The sequence below is a fragment of the Marmota marmota genome, unplaced genomic scaffold (assembly GCF_001458135.2).
Source record: "Marmota marmota marmota unplaced genomic scaffold, marMar, whole genome shotgun sequence".
In the NCBI taxonomy this organism is placed as follows: Eukaryota; Metazoa; Chordata; class Mammalia; order Rodentia; family Sciuridae; genus Marmota; species Marmota marmota.
Window position 1 is genome coordinate 6,762,410 of NW_026000020.1, and position 27,539 is coordinate 6,789,948.

Genomic DNA, 27,539 nt, shown 5'->3' on the forward strand with positions numbered 1-27,539 from the left:
TGGACTTCGTAAACAGGCAGGGTCTCTATCCTCACATCAGATAAGTGGACTTCAAGCCAAATTTAATCAGAGGGGACAAAGAAGGACATTTCATACTGCTTACGGGAATTATACATCAACAAGACATAACAACTGTAAATATTTATGCCCCAAACAATGGAGCATCTACATACATATAAACACAAACCCTTCTCAATCTCAAGAATCAAATGGACCACAAAACAATAATACTGGGTGACTTTAACATGCCTCTGTCACCACTGGATAGATCCTCCAAAAACTAAATAAAGAAGTTATATAAGTAAAAAATACAATTGATAATTTAGACATAACAGATATGTGGACTATTTCATCCATCAATGACTAAATACACTTTCTTCTCAGCAGCACACGGATCCCTCTCTAACACAGACCATGTTACCTAAGCTATCACATATGCTGGCATGCAATAGTAATATTACCTTAACATATTTTTAGCATCTATAGGTTATTTTGAAAGCTCCCTTTCCGTTGGTATAAATTTTTATGTTTTTGCTTTTTTCTTAATTAGACTTGTTTGATTTTTATCAAATTTTAGCTGTATTATTTCTTCTCTATTTCTTATATTTCTGTTCCTATTCTTTTTTCTTTTTAAATACTTAGTTTTACTCATTTATTTCTATGTGGTGCTGAGGATGGAACCCAGTGCCTCACATGTGCTGGGCAAGCACTCTGCCACTGAGTTTCAGCCCCAGTTCCTATTCTTATTTTTTCCTTTCTATTACATAATTTGAAAATAATTTGACTGTTATTCTAGCTTTTTATACAAGTACTTTAAATTACAAATGTTCATCTGAGTACCGTTTCATCCCAGAAATACTTATATTTTAAGTCTTAATTATCACTTACTTCAAAGCACTTTTTATTGACTTTTCTTACGTTTTCTTCCTTGACCTCTTAGATATATATATAAGTGTGCCATTTAATTTTGAAATAGTTGACATGTGGGAGTGGGGTACTATAGATCCTAAAGTGATTGATTTTTAATGTAATAAATCATGCAAGAAACAGTCCACATGATTTCAAATTTTAAAAAAATAATGGAAATGCTTTTTATATTGATTATATTGGTTATATACATGTCAAAACTGATCAAACTGCATACTTTAAATATGTGCATTTATTGTTCTTCAATTTTACCCCAATAAAAGAAAAACAAATAAACAAAAGGCTAATCTACATTGGGGGAAGGAAAAGGGAAGGATCACGAATTAAAATCCATTATCATGCACATATAATTTTGTAGGGATGACCCCAACACTATGTGTAACTATACGGCTCTGATAGAAAAAGAAAAAAAAGAGCAGGGTGCAGTGGGGCACGCCTATAATCCCAGCGGCTCAGGAAGCTGAGGCAGGAGGATCACAAGTTCAAAGCCAGCCTCAGCAAGGCAAGGTGCTAAGCAACTCAGTGAGAACCTATCTCTAAATAAAATAAAAAGTAGGGCTGAAGATGTGGCCCAGTGGCCAAGTGCCCCTGAGTTCAATCCCAGATACCCATCCCCGCCAAAAAATAAAAACAGTCAATCTCAAAGCATTAAAAAAATTAAAAAAGACTAATCTACATTACCACTAACCTGTAATTCCAGTTCAGAGACACGTGGGTCAGGAATTAACAGATGCACAAGCCAGCCCCCCCCCCCCCCCAAGATAAGAGCACAGCATGGGGTGATTTAATTTAATGTGACAAGAGGTGACAAGACTTTAGGGTCCACACAACTATCCCCCTGCATGTGCAGTCTGCAGCCTTCACTCACATGCTCCACTGGGTGATCAGCTTACTAGACTTGAGAAACTGGGGCATGGCTCAATGGCAGGGCATTGGCCCCGGGTCCCACCCCAGTACCACAGACACAAACAACAACAAAGTAAAAGTAAATAAATATTAGAAATCAATTAAAGAAAAGGATTTTAGAGAAAAGAACGTTGGAGAAACCTATTTGGCACCAGCTTACTCCTTAGGACCTTAAAGACTCTGTTATTCAGAGAGTCACAGGTTGTAAATGAAAATGGGGGAAAAAAAAAAAAAAAAAAAATCAAGCTCAGGCTGATGTGATTCACGTAAAGAAGCAAATTAGGAGATGGGGGTGTTGCTCAGTGGTAGAGCACTGGGTTCGATCCTCAGCACCATTAAAAAAATAAATAAAAGTATTGTGTTCATCTACAACATATATATATATATATATAAAAAAGATGGTGGGGATACAGCTCAGTTGGTAGAGTGTTTGCCTTGCATGCACAAGGCCCTGGGTTCAATCTCCAGCACCACCAAAAAAAAAACAAAAATAAAATAAGGTATTATGTCCATGTACAACTTAAAAAAAAAGCAGCAGCAGCAGCAAATTAAGTAGATTTCAGACATACAATGTACTTCTCAACTGCTTCGCCTCACCTTCTGAGGCTCAGCCACCAGGTTGGACTCCCCATACGTTGTGATATCTGCTTCATGGCCTTCAGAAGCGTCTTCGTTTTCTTGTGATGTCTTAGGTGTGTGGCAGGGATCGGATGTGTGGTCAAAGGTCCCAACGTCTCCTGAACATAAGTCATCTGACTCTTCGTAATCACTGTCAGCAGCCTGGACAAGGAAAAAGCTCTTCAAGTTTAGGGGAAATGTCTGGGGCATAGAAACAGCCCTGAAACAGATTCCTCATGAGGGAGGCAAGAACTAGTCGAGAAGTGGTGAAGCAGGTCACGTCAGGACAGACCTCTAGCTCCTTCCTGTTTCACACAAACCCTGCTAGGGACATGTCTCTTATCAGCCTAAGACCCCCAGAGCAAGAGTTCAATATCACATGGCGGCGGTGCCCCTGTAGCATCCAGCCAACATAGGACCTCATTTTACAGAAAGCACCCTGGAACGCTGAAGGCATGATCTGTAACCCTCACCAATATAACATAGGGAGGGGGACAGGGAGTAGCTCAGGGGCAGAGGGACCACCTAGCATGGACGAGCCCCTGGGTCTCATCCCCAGCAACGCCCAAAACAAAAAACAAACAACAGTGGCGGGTGATGAGATGGGAAGAAAGCACCCTCCACTTAGAAGCAAGGACAGAGCTGTCCCCACCTTTACCTGTAGTCCAGGACAAAAGTTGGAGGTGTCATTAGGGTTGTTGTAATCATAGTCTTCAATTTCTTCATAATGCTCAGTCTCTGCCTTCTGGCCTGGGGCCATCTTTAGTAACTAAAATTAAAAAAAGAACAAATTCAAAATCAAGTCCTAGAAAGGCAGCTAATGCACCAGGTTGGAGAAATAAAGTTTGCATCCCATGCTCCATCTCCTATAATTCCCCGGTTCTAGAGCTAGAAGGGCCCTGACAGGTCCCCTAGTCCAGCAACTCTCAACTGCCACAGCCAGCCTGGGGCACAGGGCTCAGAGCCTCCAATCCAATCGGAGGAACTCCATTTCTGGTCTGCAATTATGTCTTCTGCACAATTTTATTAAAAAAAAAAAAAAGGTTCTTCACTAAACACAAAAGTTGGAAACGCTGCCTGCAGATTTCCGAAAGAATAATCCTGGTATGGCTGCATGAATGGTGCATCTACACCGTGCACAACCTGAGAACTTAAATGCCGCACTCCATTTATGTACGATGAAGTGAAATGTATTCTGTGTCATATACAACTAAGTTGAACAAATTAAAAAAAAAAAAAAAGAATAATTCTGAGAGAAAACATATGATCACAATTCACAGGCAGCCTGACCCACCCCGGAGGGCAACCCTGCTCCCTAGACAGCAACAGCGAGAAGCATCTAGCTCTTTCCCTGACTGCATCCACAGGATCTTGCTCAGCCTTCCGGAGCTTCACAGAACAGGGCCTCCTTTGTTGGAAATACCAGTGGACTACAGCCTTCCCAACCACTGGTCTTTACACCAGTGGTTTTCAGCTGGGATATATGTCTCTCAGGTGAGAAAAATGCTGGGGGAGGTGTGTTCAGTTTACAAAAGCACACTGAATATTTTAGTATAATTCTATACTTTGAAAACATCCACAAAAACTCAAGTGTTTTTGCTATACAATCCAAAAATTATATTAAATGACAAAATATTTACTGAGTTAAGAAACGCCCACTTTCTTGCACTGTCCCTCACATGACACAACTGCTACGTCCTTCTCCACTTGGAACACCCCCCTTTGGGCACAGCTGGCCTGTCCCTGCCAAGCTTCCAGGGCTTAAGAGTCCTTTTCCTGGGGGGCTCTGCTGGGAAGAGGGGAGATCTTCATCGCCTGTCGCTCTGTGTACCAGGGAATAGATTCCTGAGGATGGGCAGGAACAGGCTCTTTCCTCTATAAGGAACAATTATGGAGAAAAACAAAACAGCAAACAGTCCTCAAGCATGGTGACTTCCTTCTTCACTCTTCTCCACTCTTCCCACTGAGTGGAGTCAGTCAGGGAAGTGGATGCAGTCAGGGAAAGAGCTAGATGCTTCTTCTTAAGCAAATCTTGCCTAGTCCATTATCAAAAGGTTTCACAAAAAGGTCTGGAGGGAGAGGAGGTGGCTTATGGCCAGTTCCTTCACGAGGTCCCGTCCAGTGGTGGACCTGTACTGCACCCACCTTGGCTCAGCCTCAATCCCCTCTCGTCCACGGGGCCTTGCTGAACCTCAACCCCAGTTGCTTCTGGGACCTGAGGCATGCTGACCCCCGCCCCCAGCCTCCCCACTGTCACCACTCTGCTCCTTTCTGTGTGTGTAAGAACATTTCTGCTGAGTGGACAATAGTGACCAGAAAGAAAAATACATCATGGCTGGTCTATAAAAGCAGAATGTGAGATATCAGTGGATTCAGGGAAATACACGTACATGTATACGTAACACTGAGGTTGTAGAGAAACAGGCAAAAGAAAGAGAGGAAACTGCTCCTACTACTGACATCACTAGAGAAGGACAATTAGGAATGCAGGTGGGCAGAGGGGCAAATGAAATGAAGCTTCACATGGCCACTGCTGGGTTCCCCTGACCACAAGGGCATGCATTTGTCACTAGCACTGTGAGAAAAGCCATAGGTAAATAATGTGGAGAGAAAGCCAAGCACAACCCAGGTGGTCCAGAGGTGCTGGGAACAGTCAGGGCAGAATGTGTAGCCCCAGGGAACTTCCTAGGGATGTGGCCCCAGGTGGCATCATGGCTGTGCTGCTACACCTGGACCATGAGCAAGGCAACGTGGACTGCACAGAGTACCTGCAGGGTAGATCCGAACTCCAACAAGAGCACGAGAGCATCGAGAAACAAGAATTTCTGAACCCTGCCACAACTCCCCATTGCTCGCCCCACGCGCTGTTCTGCGCTCGAGCTAAGCAGGCATCTCCAGACTTTGGTGTGCATCTCCCTCACAGGCCCCTCACCCACCCGTCTCTGAGGCACTGCCAACTGCCCCAGCCATCACTGGCCACTGAGGGCCCTCAGGAGGCTTGATGCTGACCGTGGCTGCAGGCTGCTGACGGTGGTCTTACCCTTAAGCCTGGTTTGAGGTGCAGCTGGACCAGCGTGTCGATCTTGTAGTGGAAATCTGTAGGAAGAGTGGTGGCTCTCCAGTTCTGGTTCTCCAAAGTGGACTTGGTCAGAACAGTCGCAGCCTATTAATTTAAAAAATATATAAATCTTGTTTTTAGGCATTTTTAATAACAGTCAAATATCTTTGTGATTGTTTTGTTTGGGTTTTTGGCACTGGGGATTGAATCCAGGGATGCTTTTACCCTTGAACTACATCTCCAGCCCTTTTTTCATTTTGAGACAAGGTCTTACTAAGTTGCTGAGGCTGGCCTGGAACTTGCCATCCTCCTGTCTCAGCCTCTGGAATTGCTGGGATTATAGGCGTGCACTACCACACCAGTTTCTTTTTGGTTTTCTTGAAAGGAGCTTAGGAAGGGCTGGGCAGCATTAACCTACCATCACAGAGCCCCTGGTTCTGTATAAAGAGTGGTTTTTGATAGACATTATTCTCTTTACTCTAAACTCAATTCTTTCTGCCACTGAGTTTGGGTCTATTTCTCAACAGTCCCTTCAAGGAACAAAGAAGAATGAAACTATTTAACAGTTAAATTTATAATAAGTTTTCAAAATCACATCAAAAACAGAAAGAGGAGTGCAAATAATAATTTAAGAAAACACAACGCCAGCAAATCCAGCACAAACCTTTGTTTTTCGAAAGTATACATCAAAATCAATATCATCATCAAAGTCCATTTCAAAATCTTTCTTTGAATTCCTCTTCTTGTTCTCTGATTGGGAAACAGCATCTTCTATAGAAAACACAGATGTCAATGTCACCTGCGGCCAAATCATTTCATCTTACAAACTCTATAGATAGCCTTATGGCATCTGCAAATGACATCGTATCTGCAAATGACATTGCAACTGCAGTCAGAATACTCACTCACACAGCTCATTTCTATCCTAAACTTAGAATTTGTGTTTTGGTTAACACATCCAAAATGTATGCTAAGTTCCTTCCAATCCACAAGGCCAAACACAGAAGGCTGGCAGGCGCTTTGAGGGCTGCACAGGGCCTGGTGGTTATTCTGCTATGTGCAGTCATGCCAACACTAGCAGACAGAGTGACATCCCAAGCCCAGCTTTCCTGACATGGTAATCACTCTCCCCATGGAGTCCCAGTTCCTCGTGCAGGAATTGGCCATAAGCCACCTCCTCTCCCTCCAGCCCTTTCTGTGAACCCTTCATCCCAGGCCAGGCCAGCTGCCTGCAATCAGGAGGCTGGCTCCTCTGTGCATTTCTACAGCTCGTTGGGAGGCAATGAAGACAGTGCTTGACATTTCCTTTCCTTGGCTAGTGCTGATCGGCTGCCATCTACTCTGCATCTTGTCTTGAAGTTCCACCTAGGAGTACGCACGTTTGTGTCGAGGTCTAAAGCGCCAGTGATCTGGGCCAGCCCACATCTTCATGGTCCGGGGACTAAAATAGGAATATTCTCCAGGTTTCATGGAGAGAAGAGGGCACATGGTCTGGATGTCTCCGTCCCCAAGGGAAATCATTTCTTCCCTGTAATGCACATGAAATCCTATTTGCACAACAAAAGTACATGCAGTACAATGCTGTATTTACATACAAAGCAGGTCCTTGGAGACACACTTTTCTGCAAATGAGCGTTTCTAGGGCTAAGTCCAATATAAACACTTCATCATTAACAATCCCTTAGTTTTATTTCAAGCGCTTCTGCTTCTCTTACTTTGATAATATATACATATTTTTAATATTTGTATCTATATAAGAGTTTCATAAATGCTAACCTACTCCTTTGAGAGACCATCACACAGAAGTACAGAGAAATCAAGTTTCTATACACGACAATGCAGCTGGCATAATGCCAGAGCAGGGAGCCGATCTGCCAGCTGAACCTGCCTTGGGGTCTTTGCACACACAAGGCTTCCTGCCATGCAAGATGACCAGTGTTTGTTAATTCTTCACCATTAACCAGCGTTCAGGAGACACTGCTGTGCTCCTACTCACAGTGAAAGAAATGTTATTCCAATTTACTTTTAGCCCCACAAAAGCTTTGGCGACCCCCTTCATAACCTGTTAGTTCACACAGCTTTACTCTTGGCTGTATGGGGTGGGTCTATGTGTCCTGCCAACATGGCAGTGTGGGTTGGTTTGGTTTTTCACCTTTGGAAGAGGACTAAATATGTGAGAGAGCTTTCTCAGGGCTCCGTAGGGCCGGGAAGCATTCAGTGCTGCCGCACTGCCCTCTAACAGTAAAGGCAGCCAGGAGGCTTCAGACCTGGCTTTACACTAGTATCGAACCATTCTCTTTTAAAATAAGCCCTGAAGAGTACGTGAATAAAAGCTTTAAGTGGACATTAGCCTTATATTAATAATCTTTAAAAAATATAGAAAACTGTATTCACATATTTATCACGTATTTAAAACTTAATTTAAAAAATTAAAATAAACTTGCTGGGTGCAGTGGCCATACCTGTAATCCCAGAGACGTGGGAGGCTGAGGCAGGAGGATTGCAAGTTCAAGGCTAGCCTCAGCAATTTAGCAAGACCCTAAGCAACTTAGTGAGCCCCTACCTCAAAAATCAATAATTTAAAAGGGCCAGGGAGGGCTGCGGTTGTGGCTCAGCAGTAGAGCACTCGCCTCACATATGCGAGACCGTGGGTTTGATCCTTACCACCACGTAAAAATAAAATGTGAAATAAAGGTATTTTGTCCAACTATAACTAAAAAATAAATATTAAAAGGGGGGACAGGGTTAATCAGATATGGCTCACTGGTAAAGTGCCCTGGGTTCAGGTCCTACTACCCCCCCCAAAAAAAATTAAATTAAAAAAATTACATGTCTAGTGTGTCTAGTTATAAGTTTGTGCTGCACAAACCTGCTGCCTCACTTATGCCATCAAGTAACGAATGTGCTGTGTGATCAACTCTAGGCAGAAAGTGCTTCAGGAGCATCTCCTGGACATTCTGCTGCTAGTTTTGGTGTTGGATATTTACAGACAAAGGTTATGGGGAGCTTGGCTCCCTTCCAGAGAGTCTGGACCACGGCTGCACAGAGACCCGAGGGTTCCCTGAGCTCACTCACTCAAAAATTCCTTCATCCTGCTGCCCGGTCTCATCATGCAGCAATTGACCACCAAGCCCATGGTCTGCCCATTTCTCAAGGCCTGCCCCTCTGAACTTCTCCAGCCCCTCCAGGAAGACTCTCTTCTGGCTCCTCCTCCAACATCTGGGTCTCCTTCCCTGCAGCCCTGGTCGGTCCTACCAGCAGCAGGCTGAAGGGCTCCTCCCACTGGGAAGGAGCGCACGGGCCAGCCTGGCTGTGCCTCACTCTTCCACACACAGTACGCGCGCTCTGGATCAGCACCGGCTAGGTCTGCGGCCACTTTCGACACATTCTACAAGCACACTGCCCTAAAGGGGCCAGCTGGAGAGCACGCAGCCCCACTGTGCAGAAGGAGGGGTCACCGAGCTGCTCACAGGCACCCAGTGCTTTCACAGGTGAGTTCTCGGCAGTGGCTGTGCAGAAAGCTCTGCTTCTGACTCCGGGCACAGCTATTGCCACCCACGCCACCCATGGGCATCCCACCTGACAAGGTGTTTACCATTCAGCCCCGCCCCCGCCGCTCGAACTGGAGGCCTTTGAAGACCTCCGGGCACACTGCAGCACCCTGAGTGCAGAAGAGTCACCTGGAGAGGTGTCTGATGCAGTGATTCCCTGTCAGGTGGTCTGCAGTGGAGCCTGCCACCCGGAGCTCACTGTGTACAGCAGGATGGGACAAATGCACGGCTGGTGACCAGCTCCACCCCATTATGTCACCTCAGAGTCTGTGTCCTCATCTGTAACATGGGCACAGCAGGACCTAGTGACAGGGCTGAGAAGGACTTCACTTTATTTATCGTATAAATGGTATGAAATAACGCACGTGAGGCACTGGCATGCCCAATATGACTATTATCACCCAGTCCCAGCCCTTCATTTTATGGATAAGAAGTAAAAAGCCCCAGAAGGCAATGACGTTGCCACGTGACACAGCTCTCCATGGCAGGCCCAGATTTAGTCCAGTCAAATACTGATGAGCTCCTGGGAAAGGCCAGCCTCATGCCGAGGGGAGGGGACTGAAGGACAGAAAAAACCCAGACCAGAGCTACAGCCTCCTGCCCCCATTCACTCAGCAGGACAGTCTAAGGTTCGGTGCTGTTGACACCATGTGAGAAACAGAGCTGTTCCAAATACAGCAGGAAACACCTTCCAAAACCAAGTGGAGTCAGGCAGCCCCCATCACCCTCAGGCCCTCAGATGTCACCTCACTGTTCAGAAAACGAGACAGCTTTTCTCTGACATATGACAATGACATTGAGAGCTCATCCCACTGACCTGTGGATCACTTCTCACTTTGGGGAAGACAGGGTAGGAACAGTGCAAGCCTCAGCCGAGTCAACCCCACAATTCAGAAGAGCAGGCTAACAGACGGAGATGGTGGTTCTGCCTCAAGGTGCCACATGTTGAGCCCCCAGACTTCTACTCAGGTTCTGAGAGACATTATCAATATAACTATTTGTGATTGACAAACCAAACTCAAGGAAAATCTCACCCTTCAGTCAGGCAAGCAGAGCTCCCAAAGGGATGCTCGCCCCGGAGAGAATCACACTGAAGGACCCTGAGGTGTCATCCAAATACTCCACCTGGCTGTCCCCAACCCCAGGCTGGCAAGATGTGGTTGTAGGCACAGGAATTAGTAGAGGGACCATTCCCACTAATCCTGGGGTCTCTCCAGGCTCTTCTGGGACCTCCAACAGCCCTCCGCCGTGACAGGCTTATCTTAGGATGCTTACTCAGGTAATCACAAGTCCAAATTACCAACAACTCTCCTCCTCGCCTCTGCCCTCGCACACGGGCACGGCTGTATTTATTCTGTCCTTCCCTTGCCAAGCCAGTCGCCTACCTGGAAGGTGACTACCCATCCCTCTCTGCGTGCCTTTTTCCATAAGCAACACATATACCTGCTTCTACCTGTCACTGATCCACAGTGACATGGCCAAAAGCTGGCCTAGGTGCAACGAGAAAGGAAGTGCCCCATCTGCTCCCAAAATGTAGGTGGTGACAACAGACACAAGGCAGTAGCTCCCAGAGCCAGGGGGCACTGTCCGTTCCAATCCTTACAAACTCCTGCACATCGATTTTGTAACCAAAGTGGCTTAGCCAACACACAATGCCAGGTGTGACCTTACTGGCAGCTCTGGACTTGGCAGGGCTCCTTCCAGCTCCGGAGCTCCTCGTGGTCCCCAACTGAGGTGTGCTCGGGCTCATCGTTGGCATCAAAGTTGTCCTCCAGGGGCCCATCAAGGAAGTCCCCGCAGCCACTCTCCTCCATCTCAGCATTGACATCAAATACCTGGTCATTCTTCTTAAACTTGTCTACCAGGGCTGACACAGACTGCAGGGACAAAAGTGGGCTCTCAAGCTCCCCTCATTCCTCTGACTACCCAAATTCACCCCTGGAAAAGGAGACATCCCACCCCCAAACTCATTTCCAGCCTTCTCCCCAGCATGCCCCCACCCCACTTCCTGGGGCCAGCATCCTCACAGGAGAGAAACACTGAGGAAGTTTAGCCTGTGCAGCAGGATAAAGCTGTACTGCTGCGGGCACATTTTGTAAAACATGAAACAAGAATCTGCAACCATCAGCTGCGTGTTTGGAAAAACAGTTTTCCATGGAGATCATTTACTTTGGAAGTTGTAGTAGGCTAAAGGCAGCCGTGCTAAAAATACACAGAGGAAGCTGTACACATGACCATTTCTCAGGAAACTGCGTGCCAAGGGACTCAGCCCCAAAGAGCAGGAAATGCCTCGAGTTGACGGCTGCCTGAGAGCCCAGAGGCCACAGAACAACCACGTTCAAGAGCACATCAAGTAAAGAGTGCTCATTCATGAATGGCAGGGCGGCCACTCCAGGGAGCAGCAAGGGAACGTGTAGCGGATCCCAGAATTCACCCAGCTGCAGCAGGGTCCCATGGGGTTCTCAGCCCCACCCTGACCCACCCCAATTTTTTTCCCTAGAGAAGTGCCAAAGGAAATATTTTCTGTACTCCTGGCTAAATAAAAATGATGCCACAGTTTTGGTTCCCACGGGGCAGAACTAATCTTGGGCCATCTAACTGAAACCACAAGTGCTGGAGACACGCCCAGAGCCCTCGAAGTCCCACAGCTGACCATACCTCATTATGTGTCTCGCTGTCCCACTTTGTGAACCGGAACCCAGCCAGGGAAGGGCAGAGCTGGCCATTTTCCACACACTGCTGCAGAGGCGCTGGGGAGGACACCGAGATCAGGATTAGAGGGGGTCAAGCACATTCTTCAGTCCCTTTGGAATGACATTGAGTGGCACAGCAGGATGAGGTGGTCGCCTCACTGCTGCCCAGCAGAGGCTGGAGTGCCAGTGCTGGCTGGCTGCTGGCCTCTGGGGGTGCACACTCCATGGAGCAAGCAGGTGCACAGGTGCATGCCCAGACCAGGGTCAGGCTATGCTGCCTTCCAGGAGTTAGTCAAACGCTGAAGAGAACCCAAAGCACAGATGTCTGGTTATGAAATGAGCTCAGTTGGGAAACCGAACACCCTTCCTCTTTTCTTTTTTTTTAAATACTGATTTTTTAATTATAGGTGGACATCTTAATTTTATTTTTACGTGGTGCTGAGGATCGAACCCAGGGCCTCACACATGGTAGGCAAGCACGCTATCTTTGAGCACAACCCCAGTCCCACCCTTCCCCTTGAAAACACACCAAGTACATGAACAATCATGTAATGGTGCTTATTTTTAGTCCCAAACTAAACTAGTTACAGATGACCTACCCCAGAGCACCACAGCCCCAGCTGAGAGTATAAAGGAGGAAAAGAGATTGTTAGTCCAAAGCAGTTATACTAACTAAGTAAAATGTAGGCAAAGAACAGAAAGAACAAGCACAGGGGAGCCAGCCGCAAAGCCCTTCCCAAACAGGGAGGACCGACCACATTCAACCCATAGAAACCAGCAAAGGCCTGCCCTGCACACAGCCAGCTCCCCCACTATGTCTGCAGGAGAACCCTGGATGCGGGGAGCGGGAAGGGCGTTAAAACTTGCCAAGTCAGCGTAACAGGGCAGGTCAGTTCTTAGACTGCCACAGGATCTGGAAACGATTTCCAATGCCCTCTTCTCCTTGGGACCCCCTGGACTGGTGATAAACAAGGACGGGGCCTCTCTGGCTAGACAGAATACCTGTTAAGCCCCCTTCTCACGTTCTGTCACACTCCAGGGTGAGCCCGTGACTGTGGGAGCTTGCTGCAAACAGTGGGCTCCTGAGGTGCGGGCACACAGGGCAGAGTGGCAACGGCTACTGTTCAGACTCCATGCTGGGAGGGGAACAGTGAGTGGGTCGCCAGGCACCGCCCAAAGGACACCCAATTTGGCATTGCAGAGGCACCTTATGGTAACGTAAGGAAGTGACATCAGAGTGCCATGGGCGCTCTCAGCACCGCTGTGGAGAAGCTCCTGAGAAGGCTGAAGGCCCTGGGGAAAAGCACAACTCAGACTTACCTTTGAGGTCTGTCATTTCTACCCAGCCTAAATCTGGCAACTCAAGAGGCTCTGCGGTGGAGAGGCTCTGGATGTCAGAAGGAAAGAGCAGCTCGCTCCTGTAGTCGCAGCAGTGGAGGGAGGAGAGGAACACCCCTGCAGTGCTGCACTCGTCGAATGAGGCTGCGGTCTTCTGAAACATGGGATCGACCTGAATGGAAGAACACGGACACTCAAGTATCAGCTGTGCAGCCAGAAGCAGCAGGACTCAGCATGGGACCTGCTCATCTGCAGGAGGGTGCACGGGGATCAAAGTGTACAGCGGCTCCCTAACTGATCAGCTAAAGTCCCAGTTGCCCAGAAAGGGCTCTGTGTAGTCAGAGGGCTAAATGTAATCTGCTCCAGGTGATCACATGTGGTGACAGGCACATGTGTCCACCTGTTCATACACAGGACACCTGGACAGGTAACTACCAGTCACCACCGCTCCCAACAGTTACTTCTAAAATGCCCAGTGCGAAAGAATAGTATCCCAACAAATTCTGTTGGTTCAAAAACCCTGTGACAGAGCTGGTCACAAGGTTCTACTGCTGCTCTGAACAGAAATATTTCTTCTTCTTCTTCTTTTTTGGAGATTGAACCCAGGGGTGCTTTAGCCACTGAGCCACATCCCCAGTCCTCTTTTATTTTTTATTTAGAGAGAGAATCTTGCTAAACTGCTTAGGGCCTCACTAAGTTGCTGAGGCTAGCTTTGAACTTGCTATCCTCTGACTCAACCTCCTGAGCCACTGCACCCACCTAACTCAACCATTTAAAAACAAACCTCTTAACTCTACTTTTCCTTCAATTTGCCACCCCTTATTCTGCTCCAGTTTGCAGCAAGACTCTTCAAAACTACCACCTGTATTCAGTATCTTCCTTCGCCTCCCCCATTTGTTTTTCTCAAATACTAAAAGAATAGTAACACGAATCTGTGTCACTTCCACCTCAATTCCCCAATGGATAACATTTCACAAATGCTCACAAGACACTGGCCTGTGTACAGTTACTAAGCTATTACAGACCTTCCTTTTCTCCTCTTTCATGCAGGGCTGGAACATTTTGGCTTTGCCAGCAGCTGTCAGACTCGGCCAACAGGGGGTGCTAGAGGAAGCCTGCGGGGCTTGAACAGCCCTGTTCACCTGATGTGCCAGCAGTGCTATTCGGCACAGCAGCAGCTGAGTCCAATCTGGAGTCTCTCAGACTCAGAGAGCGGGCCTACTGTATACCCTCAGAGCTCCTAGCATGGGCCAGCAATGCCCTCCTCAGAGGTCTGGGTCCTGGGCCCCAGCTCCTCCTCCAAACCCAGACTGGCCCCACAGCACCCTTCCAGGAGGACCCCTCCAAGTGCACCAGTGGGCTCAGGCTGCTGCTGGGTCAGAGCCGTTCCCTGAAGGGCAACACTTTCTCATTTGGAGACCACACTCTCCATTGTCCTCCTACTGGGTATTTCTTCAGCTCTCAGAAGTCCTGAGAGCAGGGTAGCCCAGAGCTCAGCCCTTTCCCCGTCTTGTAACATTAACTACCATTTATGAGCGCTGTGAAGGTAGAGAAAGAAGAAGCCCAGGCCACTGCTGGTGGGAAAGTAAACTTATAACCATTCTTGAGGACAACTGAAATTGGATGTTTCAGAATTTTCTTATAGATACACTCCCAGAAAGGTTCAAAGATAACAAAAATAAAAATGGTTGCTGAAACAAAAAGGATTTTGTTTGTTTTGCTGGGGATAAAACTCAGGGAGCCACACATGCTCGGCTATGCTCCCAGACCTGGAACAACGCTGGTAACAGCAGCATTCCAACAACAATTTCTTTGGAGCAACACCATTTGTTTAAATTAATGGTTCTAACCACAAATATGTCATCCAAAACTATTTCTTTAAGCATACTATTTAGGATTTGCTAAACAGCAAGGCCATTTAGAGACACTTGGCTTCAAAGCCTAGCTCTCTCACCACAGGTATCCTCTCAGTCCCATTACCAAAGAGCCCTGTGCCTCAGTCACCTCTTTAAGAGTGAACGTGGATGTTGTGAGGACAGGTCTAGGGAGGAACACGGCACCCAGGGTGTGTACAGTAAATGTTAGCTATCGTCAATGCCACTGCACATACTTAGAAGTAAAATTCAGTTTTTTTATCAGAATCCTCTTTCTACTCAATAATTCTGAACTACTGAGGCTTGCCACCTTCAGTATGCATTATAAAGCTAAGGGACAATAATGCAGAGATGCCAGCTAAATATTTTACTCCCTGGAGGCTTAAGCCAGCATAGACCAGCAAGGGAGGCTGGGCCCTGCCTAGTCTCAGCCGGAGGTACTGAATGAGTCAGAGACCACACTCAGACACTTCCTTACCTCACACTTTCGATCTGCTTCGGAGATATTGAGGTTGTCTATGTTCTGCTCAATGGTCTTGTACGAATGCTTCTTCTTTGGCTTTGAAGCTTTTTTAGTTGTTCCTATTTCAGTAGCACTTCCATCTGAAAGAAGGAAGAAGACTGTACCGCAAGAACTGCTTTGTAGCATGTGGCCAAACTAACGAAGTCAAGTTCTTCAAAACCATAACAATTGCTCATATTTAAACATAAAATTCTCCCAAAGCAACAACTTATCTAAATCCGTAGCTGATGGAAAAACTGAATTACCAGATTTAGGTATACAAGTTGACTTCCAAAGACGCACAATGAGAAGCTCCTAGCTGGTGATATTTACTTAACCTTTCCTAAGGAAAACCTAAAAGCTTTTAGAAGGTCCTTCTCCTTTACAAAGAAAAATAACTCCTCTGCAGCCCAAAGCAGCCAAGTGGAAGGGGAGCACCAAAGGCCCATAAGAAAGAGTGAAATGATCTGGGTATGGTGGTGCACACCTGTAATGCCAGCAGCTCGAGAGGCTGAGGCAGGAGGATTGAGAGTTCAAAGCCAGTCTCAGCAATGGTGAGGCACTTAGCAACTCAGTGAGACTCTAAGTAAAATATAAAATAAGGCTGAAGATGTGACTCAGTGTCAAGTGCCCCCCAGTTCAATCCCTGGTACCTGCCTCCCCAAAAAAGAAAAAGCAAAATGATTCCAAAAACACCAGCAATAAGAAGAGTTCCCAGCGAATAAAGTAATTATCCCTGGTGGTGCACTATCTACGTTTTTTTGTGATCTTCTCATGAAAGTCCATATATATTCTTCTGCAAATGTCCATGTCTTCAATAAAATGAGATAACCAATTTCTTGCAACTTCATTCCAATGTCACTCAAATAACTACCTAGTATACCCTAAAAGAAGCACCTTAAGTCTAGATCCCAACCCACATACCTGCACCATGGCCCTCCACTTCTTCCGGAGAAGGTGCATCTTTGCCCAGTCCCCCAAGGACTCTGTACACATCAGCATGGACAGCATCCACCCGCACAGCATAGATCTTGGTGCTGGCATCCAGGGTGCCAGCAGCCACCTAGCCAAATAAGCAGAGCTATGTTCATGAAGAAGCAGAGAAAAGCATTCTGAACAGTTTCTTTAAATATTTACTTGCCCTGTGGAAAAAAAATGACAGAGATGCCCCCAACACTGATAGGACCAAACACATCTGTCTTCTCTGCATTTCATCAGTTGAGGAAAGAAGGTAAAGTAACCACTATCATGTCTAATCAGGAGGCTCTTGTGTATCTGCAAACACTGTGTTATGATAAGCATTAGAAATGACCACCACAGGCGTGGTGGCGCACACCTGTAATCCCAGAAGCTCAGGAGGCAACTTAGTGAGGCACTAAGCAACTCAGGGAGATCTTGTCTCTAAATTAAATATAAAAAATGGGCTGGGGATGTGGCTCAGTGGTTGAGTGCCAAAAAAAAAAAAAAAAGACCACCATTAACCTAGACAGGAGAAAAAGCACATGTCCTTCTTACTTTAAAGTTGGTTGGTTCCGTGTCCTTCTGTTTAAGGATTTCTGACATAAAATCAATCAAGTGCAAGCCAAAAGCATTCTTGGTAGTGATTTTCTGAAAACAGAAAATTGTAGGAAGATTTGTTATTCATAGACTAGCTTATATAAATAATCCTACTCTGAACATAGGAAGCTAAGTTTCCATACAGGAAAACCCACATCTTGCCACAGATCTCAACTATACAAACATTTGATGACACAACCAAGCCCACACATATCCTCCTCCTCTGGGGCCTGAAGAATGAGAGCGCATGCATCCTGAGGCCTCCTATACACAAGGGGCAAGGTCATGCTCAGATGGACTCAGCTGAGGCAGGTACCATCCTCATTTCCAATGAATAGTGGGTGGTGGGGGCCCCAGGACACACTGTTAGCTCTGGGGGCTCCCCGTTCACCCTTAGGCCAAGCTGCCTCTCCAGAGGAACTGCAGCAGCAGGCCACTTGCCAGAGAGCACCAAGGCCCACAGGAGACAGTAAAACCACAGCAAGAAACGCCTGCACTAGGAAAGCACTGGAGAATAAAAGAATTATCACTGGCTAGTGTTGTGGCTCAGGGGCAGAGCATTTACCTAGTATGTGCAGGGCACAGGGTGCAATCCTCAGTACCACATAAAAAATAAATAAGTAAAATAAAGGTATGTGTCCAACTACAACTAAATTTTTTTTTTTTTTAAATTATCATGCATTCTCCATGCAATCAAGAGAGCTAGACTGCTGTGATCAAAATGTAAAATCTTGCCAGTATGACGGGGCACACCTATAATCCCAGTGGCTTGAGAGGCTGAGACGGGAGGATTGCCAAGTTCAAAGCCAGCCTCAGTAAAAGTGAGGTGCTAAGCAACTCAGTGAGACCCTGTCTCTAAATAAAATACAAAATAGGGCTGGGGATGTGGCTTAGGGGTTGATGCTCCTGAGTTCAATCCCCAGTACGAAAAAAAAAAAAAAAATGCAAAATGTTCAATGATAAGCCAGAAAATACTCACGTTCTCAGTGGATAGTTTGATACAAGTGGAGTAATGTTCTGTGATCTGTGTGTTTGTGAATTTCGGTACTGTAGTGGAAGCATCAACACTCCTAAAGGGAAAACAACCAGACACTCTGGCAAGGACTCATGACACCATGAGTTCCCACAACCCAGAACCCATAAGGAGACGCTGGGACCCACAAGCCGAGGGCCACCCAGGAGAGCCCGCTCAGATGTGCACTGCTCACCTGTTGGTGGGGGAGGCCAACAGGTGAGGCGAGTCGGTACTGAACTGCAGGTCCAGGACCCGGGAGCGCCTCCGCTGCAGCCGCTCCTTTTCATCATCATTCTGAGGGAAGTCTTCAAGGACCGGGGTGACAGGAGTACTGAGCGGAGCCTTCCTGGGCAGAGGCATGGGGCATGCCCGTTCCAAAGGTGAGGAGGCACTGTGGGTGTGTCCACGGGTCTCTGAGGAAGAGCCGTTCACTGTGGTTGGCAGTGAGGGAACGAAAATCTGTCTGGGCCTCGGGGGACTTGATCTGGCTCAGGGCAGAGGCCCACCCCACACCCCACCAAGAACTCTGCCTCCAGTCTGTGATGCCAGACCTCAGAGGTGGGAGGACAAACATCCCCTGCAGCTATTGTGAATCTAAGTACTGAACAGCAAATAAAGAGGGGACAGAACTGGGCGCAGGATGGTGGCAGAGCGCTGCCAGGCCTGTCCACAGCCCGGTGCAGGTGGATAAGACAAAGCTGCTGCTTCTGATCAGCCTACAGGCAGGACTTCAGGGAGACACAGGGGCCTAGCAAGGCTGAAATACAGGCTACTGTCAGACAAGCTGGGTTCCAATCCCAGCTCCTCCAAGTTCTGATGGGGGACAGAGGATATCACAAATATGTAAAACAAATAGAACATTCCAAAGGAGGGCCCACAGGTCACTTGCTAACTGCAAAGGAAGTCTTTTACAGTGAACGATCAGCAGTCACCACGTTGACACTCTGAAGCTGATTCATCTCCTGATGCTGTACAACATGAAATTCAGAGACTCTTCGGGAAACACTCCAACCAAAGTTGTTGAACCTAAATCTAACCAAATTTCAGATCTAACTTCCAGTTCATAAGGAAAACAGAGGTTGAGGAATAAGTTGAGCCAAGACCATGCAGATATTTAGGGGAAGCTCATGAAAGCAGAGGGAACAGCAAACACAAAGGTGGCACCGCGTGAGCAGCGAGGAGCAGTGGTCGCGGGAGCCGCAGGGCAGCACCAGAGGTTAACGGGGGCAGACCCTTCAGGGCTGGGGAGCAGGAGCACCAGTCAGGACAAGGGAAGGACAATTACTCACAGGCCATCTGGAGTAAGTGGAAAGGGATGGGACGACGAGAAGAATAAAGTGACCTAACCTGGGCTTCCAGGGGAGCATTCTGGCTCCATGCAGAGGACAGACTGAGCGGGGAGTGAGAACAGGCAAGCAGGAAGGAAGGCCAGCTAGGAGGCAACTACCAACAACCAGAGGTGGCAGTGAGCTAAGCAGTGTCCTGACACTGGACAGCGTGTCCAGACAGGGCCAGCATGACTTCCTGACGGATTAAGTGTGGGGCGTGAAGACCCAAGGCTAATTCCAATGTTGTTCTGAACAACTGATGAAACGGAGCTTGCCAGGATCTGAGAGGGAAGACAGAGAAGCACACTGCAGGCAGGGAGGGGGGCCGAGGCGCCAGGCCTGGCGTGCTTACGAGGCATCTAGTGGCCAGACGCTGGACAACTAACCCAGAGTCCAGGGAAAAGTCCCCAGTTAGATATGTGAATTTGGGAGTCCTGAGCACACACAGGGTATTCAAAGCCATGAAACCAGATGCTCACTGAAGAAGTAAGAGAAGAGAAAGACGAGTAGCATCCAAGGCAGCATGGACTTGAGAAAAAACAGCAAGAGACGGGGAAGGGGCAACTACGAGGAGGGAGGAGAGCAGGAGGAGGGAGCCTTCTAACGCCAGGCGAGAAAAGGTCAAGGAGAGGAAGGAGCTATGAGCTATGTCGATTGTGGCTGACAGGTCAGATTAGATGAGGACTCAGATGGCCACTGTGTCTGCAATCTAGAGGTCACTGGACTGAACCCAGCTGTGCTTTTTTTTAATTTTGAGACAGGGTCTTGCTAAGTTGCTTAGGGCCTAGCTAAGTTGCTGAGGCTGGCTTTGAACTTGCGATCCTCCTGCCTCAGCCTCCTGAGCCACTGGAATTACAGGCATGCGCCATCACACCTGGCTAGAGATCTTGACATGAGCAGTTTTCCTAGAGAAAAGGGAAGAAGCTAGGGTGGATAGAGGAGAGGGTAGGAGAAGAGGAACCTGACGCAGCCAACAGATGAGGTTTTCAGGACTGGAAAACAAAGGAGGGAGGTTAGAAAAGGGGTCAAGAAAGCAATTTTCAACATGAAAAACCACCAACAAATTCAACAAGGTAGAAAGAATGAAGCAAAGACAGTACCAGTTTTCTAGCACTCCTGGAACAAACCACCACACATAGCCAGGCGCAGTGGTGCATACCTGTAATCCCAGCGGCTCAGGAGGCTGAGGCAGGAGGATACGAGTTTAAATCCAGCCTCAGCAACAGCGAGGCACTAAGCAACTAAGTGAGACCCTGTCTCTAAATGAAAAATACAAAATAGGGCTGGGGATGTGGCTCAATGGTCAAGTGCAGTAAGTTCAACTCCTAGCACCACCCCCCCCCAAAAAAAAGCCCATGTATTCTTCAGGTCTGGGGGTCAGAAGTCTAAAATCAAGGTATTAGCAGGGTGGCACACCTTCTGGAGGCTTTAATGAGGAATTTGTTCTCTTTCATTTTTCAAGAAGCCTCTAGAATCTGCCTATATCCCTTGGTTCCTGGTCCCTTTCTTTTTTAAAAAAATATTTTTTAGTTATAGGTGGACACAATATCTTATTTTATTTTTAAGTGGTGCTGAGGATCAAAGCCAGTGCCTCACACATGCTAGGCAAGCACTTTACCTCTGAGCCCCAACCCCAGTCCCTGGTTCCTTCCTTTTATCACTCCAATCCCTTGCTCCTATCATCACATCTTCTCTGACTCTGGCCCTTCTACCTCCTCTTATAAGGACCAGTGTGATTACACTAGGTCCACCTAGATGACCCAGGGTCCTCTCACTTCAAGACCTCTAACTTCATCACATCTTCAAAGTTCCTTTCCACAGACATGGACGATAACACATTCACAGGGTCTGCAAACCTTGGGGGCATTACACAGCCTACCACAGGGATATCACAAAAGGAAGGGTCAAAATGACTGAACAACCTTCTCAAATACACAAAGGAGTGGGCTTTGTGAAGAGCAGAGCAAGTCCAGCCCCATCATAGGAGGGATGGCAGGGTACACAGGAGCATGTAGGGTACACAGGAGCATGCAGGGTACACAGAAGCATGCAGGGGAGCAGGAGCATGCAGGAGCAGGAGCAGTGGTGGACCTGCCTCATTCTATCTTGATTGCCCTTATCTTCCCTATACAATAGGGATAAGTGGAATCAAAAAATTTAGCAGCCAAGGGGAGGGCGGGAACAGGGTGCTGGAGATCTGAGGAGAAGGGAAGGTCTGAGTAGTCAGTCATCTAGGAGTAGGAGAGTGAATGAACCAGGAAATACAGCGTGACTGCTGGGCAGCTCAGGGTCCCCTTGAGACCACTCAGTAGGTCATAGCCCTGCTGTTCTCTCACCACTGCCTGGTGTGCGGAGGCTGGTGCCATCCTCAGGTGCGCAGAATAGGCCGAGCTTGAATTAATCAGCAGGGTGACCTTGTAGAGCAGTGTACAGAAGCAGGAGGAAGGCAAGGGGAAGGTGCCGATTATATGGACTGACAGGGAGGTGACCAAGGTAAAGAGGGGAACAATGGGGCTGGGGATGTGGCTCAAGCGGTAGCGCGCTCGCCTGGCATGCGTGCGGCCCGGGTTCGATCCTCAGCACCACATACAAAGATGTTGTGTCCGCTGAAAACTAAAAAATAAATATTAAAAAAAAAAAAAAGAGGGGAACAACGGCGCGGCAAAGCTGAGGGATGGTAAACAGCAGAAGCACACAGGGCCACTGGATTAAAAGACGGTTAGAGTCAGGGGCATAAAAGAACATAGGCTACAAAGACAGAGTGGTACTTGAGAAGTGGGGTACTGTCTGTGGGAATAGCTCAGCAGTGGAGCCTTTGTTTAGGATACACAAAGCCCTGGGTTTGAAACCCCAGTACCACACAGTGGCATGCCTGTAATCCCAGCTACCTGGGGAGCTGATGCAGGAGGACTGCCAAATTCAAGGCCACCCTGGATCCAGGGTGGAAAGACGCTGTCTCAAAACAAAAAAGGGCTGGGAATGCAGTTTAGTGGTAGACTGTCCCTGAGTTCAACCCCCAGTACTGCCAAAAAAAAAAAAAAGCCAGGTACTTAAAACTGAGGTGATGGGCTGGTGAAGTTATTGTTAATGACAAGATCTAGGGTGTGACTAGGGTAGTGAGTGGCTGTGACTTACTGTATTAGGGCAGGCTTATGACCCCTGGATGAAAGAAAGATGAAGGAACTCAGAAGATGTTTCTAGGTGGGAAGTTTCCAGATTTAAAAATCAGAAGGCCTTGCTTTATCCCCACTTCATCACTGACTAGTTGGTGAAGTTTTAAGCAAGCAATTGCTCCAAGAATTTGCTTGTTCACCTCCCCAAATAAGACTAAGAACACAGAGCAGGCAGGGAGTGTAGTTCAGGGATAGAACACTTGCCCAGCATGTGAAAAGCCCAAGGTTCCATCCCCAGCAACACACACCCATCTTAGCTGGTTCAAAATTGCTGATTCCGGGGCTGGGGTTGTGGCTCAGAGGTGAAGTGCTCACCTAGCATGTGTGAGGCATTGGATTCGATCCTCAGCACCACATGAAAATAAAATATTGTATCCACCTATAACTGAAAAATAAATATTTTAAAAATATTTTTAAAAATTGGTGATTCCAAAGTGATATACAATAAACATGAAATGGCTGCCCATGTGAGGGGGAGGGAATAGGATTGATGAGTAGGTATAAAAGGGAATAAATACAAGAATCTCCCGGGCTGGGGATATAGCTCAGTTGGGAGAGTGCTTTCCTAGCATGCACAAGACCCTGGGTTCAATCCCCAGCACCACAAAGAAAAAAAAAAAAAATTCTCTTGGGCTGGGATCATGGCTCAGTGGTAGAGTGCTTGCCTGGCATGTGTGAGGCCCTGGGTTTGATTCTCAGCACCGCGTATAAATAAAATAAAGGCCCATCAACAACTAAAAAAAATATATTAAAAAAAAAAAAAAAGAATCTCAGATGCTCCCCTGATGGCTTCCCACAAGTTGGAGAGTATAATTAATGTAACTATCACCTGAGTCCAAAACAAAAGTCAAACTAGAAAGGAGATAAGAAACATTTTTAGGGACAAAATCAAGAGTACTCGTGAGGAGCTGGGAGCAGTGGTGCACGCCTATAATCCCAAAGGCTTGGGAGACTGAGGCAGGAGTGTTACAAGTTCAAAGCCAACCTCAGCAACTGAGTGAGACCCTGTCTCCCATTTAAAAATTAAAAGGGTTGGGGATGTGGCTCAGTGGTTAAGTGCCTCTGGGATCAACCTCCAATACTTAAAAAAAGTTCTTGTGACTGTTTAGTTGTGACTGTTTACATGTGGGCACTGCAGAGTAAGGAAGGGAACTGGACCTTGGGAGAAGAGATCTTAGCAGAAATAAAGAGGAAAACTTGAAAATTAGAAACATGCTTTAATTCTCCTAATCATCTTTCCCTGATTTCTCTTTGCCTCTAACATGCATCCATCCATTCAACGCATCGTTACCAAGTGCACATACTTCCTGTGTTTACGTCCTCATCTGTTTTCAACCCCCCTGGTCAGACTCCATCCTTACCACTTCATGAAAACAGTCTTGCCATGGTCAGCTGCAACACCCATGCTGTCAAACACTATGGCACTTCTCAGGCCTCATGGCTCTTGAGACTGAGCAGCATTTGAAATACCTGATGATCCTTTCTTTAAACACTCTTGGCTTCTATGATACCACTGCCTTTTGAGTTTTTCCAGCACTTCTCCTGTGCAGTTTCTGAATGCTGGTACTGGGTGTACTCTCTACAAGGTTCTCCTAGTGATCTCACCTGCCCTATGGTTTTATGATCTAGACGGTGATGATGATACGTGTATGGATTTATTTCTCAGTCCATCAGTCTCACCTCTGAATGCCAAATCCTTATCCAAGTGACTATGGATTCTTTGACTTCAGTGTCTCTGGGGTAAGTCACACTTACTATGTCCAAAATATTAATTTATTCCCAATCTTCTTACAAAGACCTTCCAGGCCCTGCCCACCTGTCCAACCTCATTCACTAAGCTTAATCACAATGTTTTAGTTAGGTCCTAGTGAAAGCCAGGATCAATCTTCCCTGTTCATTTTGCACATGCTTCTGCCTGGAACACTTAAAATCTTTCTTGAGGGGCTGTGGATGTAGCTCAGTAGCATAGTACTTGCCTGCTTGCCTAGCTTCCATAAGGTCCTAGGTTCAATTCCCAGCACCACAAAATAGAAGAAAACAAAAACAAAATTTTCCTAATCTACAGAAACCCCACACTGTTCTAGTCTCAATCACAGCACTAAACCTCATCTGTTAACTATTTAGTGTATTGTTTGTCTCCTAAACTAGAAAACAGATCCAAGAGGGCAGGGATCTGCTGTGTCTGGCGCAAAGGGAGCGACCAATACTTTTGAATGAATGCAAAAACAAATGCATGAACGCTAAGCAAGAGCTTCCCAACGCTTCCATGAAACTATCCAAGTTAATCTTTTTAAAGGAAACACACCGAGCGTGGTGCAGGAGCCCAGGAACCAGCAGCTGGGTGGCCCGCGCGCCTCCGACGCCGGCCGACTCGCGTCCTGATTGGCTGAGCGCTCCCGCCCGGGCCTCCCTTCCCCTCCCACCGCCCCGCGCCCGCCCCGCGCCCGCCTCTCCCGGAGCCCGCGGACCGAGAACCGGGCTGAGCGGGTCCACACTCCCTCTCGGAACCGCCCGCCGCCTGCCCACCCGAACCGCCGCTCCGCGCCGGGCCTTGTCCGCCAGGCCTCACCTGGGCCTGGAGGTCCCATCTCGCCTCCAGCGTCTCCGGAACTGGGTTTAAATTGCGCGCGCAGAAACGCCCAGCGCCCAAACGGCCTGTGACGTCACCAATGGGCGGGGCCGCGCCTGCGCACACCGCTTTGGTCGGTCACGAAAAAGGGTGTCCGCGGGCTATACGGGATCACGGCCACCTGAGTTGGCAGCCCGTGGCCAGCGCCCTGTGAGTGGACGTCGGGCGGTCTGTATGAGAACCTTCTCCTCCCCAGCGCTAGTTCGAACTGGGCACCGAGGAGCCAGCGTTGAGCAGGGCGGACAAGGGCTTTGTAATGGGGAGGGAGATGACTGTCTCCTTGGAGACCTGTGCTGAGACCAGCAAAGGCAGAGAAGGGATAGAGCAGCTGTGGGACCAAAATGAGAGGGACCCTATGAAGCGCTTTCCAAGCAGGGAAAGGACGGAGGCAAAATGTGTGTGTAGAAAATGAAGGCCGTCGTTTTAATTCAGATTAAATCTTCCTGGAGGGCTGGGGTTGTGGCTCAGTGGTGGAGCGCTTGCCTAGCACGTGTGAGGAGGCACTGGGTGCGATCCCCAGCACCCCATAAAAATAAATAAATAAAAAGGTATTGTATCGTCTACAACTAAAAAATATTTTAAAAGAAAAAAATTCCTGGAAACCATCTTCTACCCCCCCCCCCTACAAAAAGGTTGGAGAGCTGGAGTGTAGCTCAGTGGTAGAGCTTGTGCTTAATTAGCATCAAGGCCCTGGGTTCAATCCCCAGCAACGGGGAAAGAAAAAAAAGTTGGAAAAGTTAACGGAGCTTAGCATAAAATGCCACAAATGCCACGTGTCCATTGAGTTTCATCGAACCCCAAGAATAATACCCAAGAATGGTATTATAGGAGGAAAGATGGGACAATTCCCTCAAATATCCATAGAACACCCTATAACTTTTCTTGGGGAACAGGGAGAGTAATGTGCTGGGGATTGAACCCAAGAGTGCTTTACCACTAAGCTACATCCCCAGTCACAGGGCTTTACCAAGTTGCTGACCTGGACTTGAACTTGCCATCCTGCTGCCTCAACCTCCTCAGTCCCTGGATTACACCTGGACACCTAACCTATAATTTCTTATGAATCACACATATGGTGTCTTTTAGTATGTTTCTCCTCAAGGCTGCTAGTGGCATTCAGAGTGCAACAATTCTTGACGCAGGCACCCCTTGCCTTCATTGTAGAACTGTTGAGCATCCCTGACACCATTTGCCCACTAAATGCCATCTTGCCTCTCAATCCTTTCGACAACAAAAAACGCTGCACTTTGTCAAAAGTCACTTTTAAAGCTATTTGGTTTTTGTATGCCAGTGACCACTTTCAAATTTAGGCAGTGTGAGATAAGCAAAGAAAAGTTGACAGTGTTCTTCACCTCGTGGATGCCAGAGTCAGCACCCAAGAGTCATCCTGGATGTTGCCCTCTTTGCACACAATCCATTATCCAGCTTATTATCTCCTAAAAATCTCTTTCAGTATTGGCCTTTCTCCTTTTCATCCACATGACCTTCTTGCTGCCCTACTCTGGCCTCCTCATTGGGCCCAGAGTGGTGTTTGCCAAGTATAAATCTGATCTGTCACTCCCACTTATTCCCCACCACTTCCAGAAGTCTAAAACCCTTGAAAGGGTCCATTGTCCTGGGAACTTCTGCAGGGGCCTCCAGGCCCTGCAGGGTCTGGCCCCCGTGGCCTCCCAGCCCCATCTTGAACCTTGCCTTCCTTGGTCCCTACCCTCCAGCCAACTGGGCCTTCTTTCAGACTTGCCCTCCCCATGCCCGCCTCACTTCGGGCCTCGGTACGTGCATTCTCCTCCACTTAAGAACCTCATCCTCACCTTCACCCAGTTAGCTGTTAGGTTTCAGCTCCTGTCACTTTCTCATGGAGGCCTTCCCTAATACTCAAATCTCCTTACTGGAGGCTTCAAGAGAATAGTCCACATTGCAGTTTCCACGTGCTGGGTGACTTTCTTGTCTGTCCCCTCCAGACTGTCAACTCCATGGGGACAAATCAGTCTTTGTTCACCATTGTTTTCCCAGGGCTTGATGCTAACCTAACCCAGCAAGTATTTAAATGGGTATTGAATGAACCTAGTGGGACAAGTTTAAATCCTGGATTGAGGCCCTGGGGTTTACCCCCTGGGCATGGAGTGCTATCCTGGGTTGGGCATGTGAACCTCTCTGGACACCATTTTCTTCCCAGTCTACAAAATGGGGATGATCCCCCTTCACTGGATACTATGAAGAATTAGGTAATAGAGTCAACTCTGTGAGCATGTGGGCTCATTATGTACTAGGGTCCCTGTTATCTCCTTTGCTTAACTGGTTCTCTCTGCTGAGCACACTTGAGGAAATAGTTGTGATCTTCAGGATGCGGGGTTGGGAGGGTGATAGGAG

At 47.5% G+C, this 27,539-nt stretch overlaps 1 protein-coding gene across 7 annotated transcripts in view; it reads right to left on the reverse strand.

Moving 5' to 3' along the window:
- Ncaph (non-SMC condensin I complex subunit H) overlaps positions 1–27,539 on the reverse strand; it is a 37,687-nt gene that overhangs the window by 7,654 nt on the left and 2,494 nt on the right. For 3 of the 7 annotated variants that reach the window (XM_015499731.2, XM_048810338.1, XM_048810340.1), the window contains exons 1-14: positions 25,110–25,227; positions 18,233–18,470; positions 18,004–18,094; positions 16,983–17,075; positions 16,392–16,530; positions 15,444–15,568; positions 13,074–13,263; positions 11,719–11,810; positions 10,732–10,937; positions 6,889–7,037; positions 6,174–6,280; positions 5,492–5,614; positions 3,110–3,220; positions 2,431–2,613 (exon numbers count right to left, since the gene is read on the reverse strand). In XM_015499731.2, coding sequence (XP_015355217.1) covers positions 2,431–2,613; positions 3,110–3,220; positions 5,492–5,614; positions 6,174–6,280; positions 6,889–7,037; positions 10,732–10,937; positions 11,719–11,810; positions 13,074–13,263; positions 15,444–15,568; positions 16,392–16,530; positions 16,983–17,075; positions 18,004–18,094; positions 18,233–18,470; positions 25,110–25,128 — 1,866 coding nt within the window. In that variant the 5' untranslated portion in view covers positions 25,129–25,227. Of the gene's footprint in view, positions 1–2,430; positions 2,614–3,109; positions 3,221–5,491; positions 5,615–6,173; positions 6,281–6,888; positions 7,038–10,731; positions 10,938–11,718; positions 11,811–13,073; positions 13,264–15,443; positions 15,569–16,391; positions 16,531–16,982; positions 17,076–18,003; positions 18,095–18,232; positions 18,471–25,109; positions 25,228–27,539 lie in introns of those variants that run through there. The other 4 variants (XM_015499730.2, XM_048810339.1, XM_048810342.1 and 1 more) reach the window with 3 other exon arrangements.